The sequence below is a fragment of the Schistosoma mansoni genome, chromosome 1 (assembly GCF_000237925.1).
Source record: "Schistosoma mansoni strain Puerto Rico chromosome 1, complete genome".
In the NCBI taxonomy this organism is placed as follows: Eukaryota; Metazoa; Platyhelminthes; class Trematoda; order Strigeidida; family Schistosomatidae; genus Schistosoma; species Schistosoma mansoni.
The window spans coordinates 27,492,567-27,494,299 of NC_031495.1; the positions used below are offsets into that span (position 1 = coordinate 27,492,567).

Genomic DNA, 1,733 nt, shown 5'->3' on the forward strand with positions numbered 1-1,733 from the left:
AAAATGAACAAACTTCACGCCCTACAGTTAGTTTATTCAACACAAAGATAAAATTATCTAAATCACTGGTAACTTTTGGACTGTATTATTGATTTTGCATTACTTCAGGTGAAAATTTTATGCATCAGTTTACTTAATTTTCGTTCAGTGTGATAAGTGTTAACTTTCGTTTGTGTGACATTTATATTCTCTGTATAAGTACAATATGAATTACATTCATTATACAGTGACACTGTATATTATTCTATATAGTAATTAAAAAATAAATAAGTGTGTTTTGGTTGAAGGATATATTTTCGTAGAGTGAATAGAATTTTTGCCTCCCTCAGTCTTTTTTTATACTTTGCTTGGTGAAATCGAAGAGGTTTAATTTTTCATGTATTAGCCGTAGGACAGCAGGTACAGTACAATCTCCATATATCTTTGCGTTTTATATACTGAATATTTAAGACTTATATCGCTCAATGGCAATGACTTCGAGAGGTAAATCCAGGAGTTCTAGTGAGAAGCAGTAACCAGTGGAGTTCAAACCACGTCTGTTGTGAGTTAGAAAGACAATTGGTGGACGGTTGCTCAACTTCATGGATTGCCTGGAGTTAGACATAAACACCATCGGATGCCGGCTCAGTGGTCTATCGGTTAAGTGCTCCGGCGCGAGACTGGTAGGTCCTGGGTTCGAATCTCGCTAGTGCGGGATTGTGGATGCGCACTGGTGAGGAGTCCCACAATAGGACGAAACGGCCGTCCAGTGCTTCCAGGTTTTCCTTGATGGTCTAGCTTCAATTGGCTCACGTTTTCAACTATGATAAGTAAACTCATTGTTGATAGAATAGTTATATATTTTGATCAATATATTGAAAATGTTATTTTAAGTGTTCCACAGAAAGTTTTAATTAGAATGTTGTTGTTTTTTTTAATTATTTAATCAAAGTTTGTTTAGTAAGCTCAACTTCTTTTATATGTGAAATAATTAAGATTATTGTTACATTTCCCATGGGTAGAAATAGAAAAATTAGAACTAATCAGTTACAGATTAAAATAAGTACAATTAAATTATTTAAAGCAAATAATATACAATGTATGTTCTTTTCTATGCGTTGAATATCATTTATCTGTTCAAATCAGATATTCATGAATGTACCTTTATCTTTTTACTGCAATTGTGTTGGGTTTTATTTTCCCTTCTTTTTTTATATTAAATTTTATTTCATTAAAATAATAAAATCCCCTTAGTGAATAAATGATTAATCTATTTAAACATTATACATTTGCAAGCAAAAGTTATAAACCAGTTTGAATGACAAATAGATATTTAAGTCACTTCATTAAAAATTATAATTTAAGAGAACTAACCGTAACTAAATGACATTATGTTTGTATATTTTAGGAACGTTAATAAAGTACGCATGAATATATGATTAAAACTTTTTTCTTATAAGTAGTAATTGAAGATATACTGTAACAGTGGTATGTATCACAAGCTTATGAACAACGGTGGAAGATAACAAACTCATCTGCAGAAACTTATCCATTTATGTGTTCCTGTGTGACAGAATATTAGCGTTATGAGAGGAAATGGTGGCTAACTACTTTTACTTGACATACATCAATCTGTAACAGAGAAAGGACTAAAACTCACTCTAAATAGGAATAATATATATTTGTAAAACCTCAGCGAATGAATTTGTAGTAAATCCAACGTTTCGCCTGGCAATCTGGTCCAAGCTTTTTCA

At 31.6% G+C, this 1,733-nt stretch overlaps 1 protein-coding gene across 1 annotated transcript in view; it reads left to right on the plus strand.

Moving 5' to 3' along the window:
• Positions 1-993: 993 nt before the first annotated feature.
• The window catches only part of Smp_150370 (putative metabotropic glutamate receptor 2, 3 (mglur group 2)), a gene marked incomplete at both ends in the record, with an annotated part of 30,512 nt that continues 29,772 nt past the window's right edge, over positions 994-1,733 (plus strand). The window contains one exon of the mRNA XM_018793902.1: positions 994-1,078. Coding sequence (XP_018648368.1) covers positions 994-1,078 — 85 coding nt within the window. The remainder of the gene's footprint in view (positions 1,079-1,733) is intronic.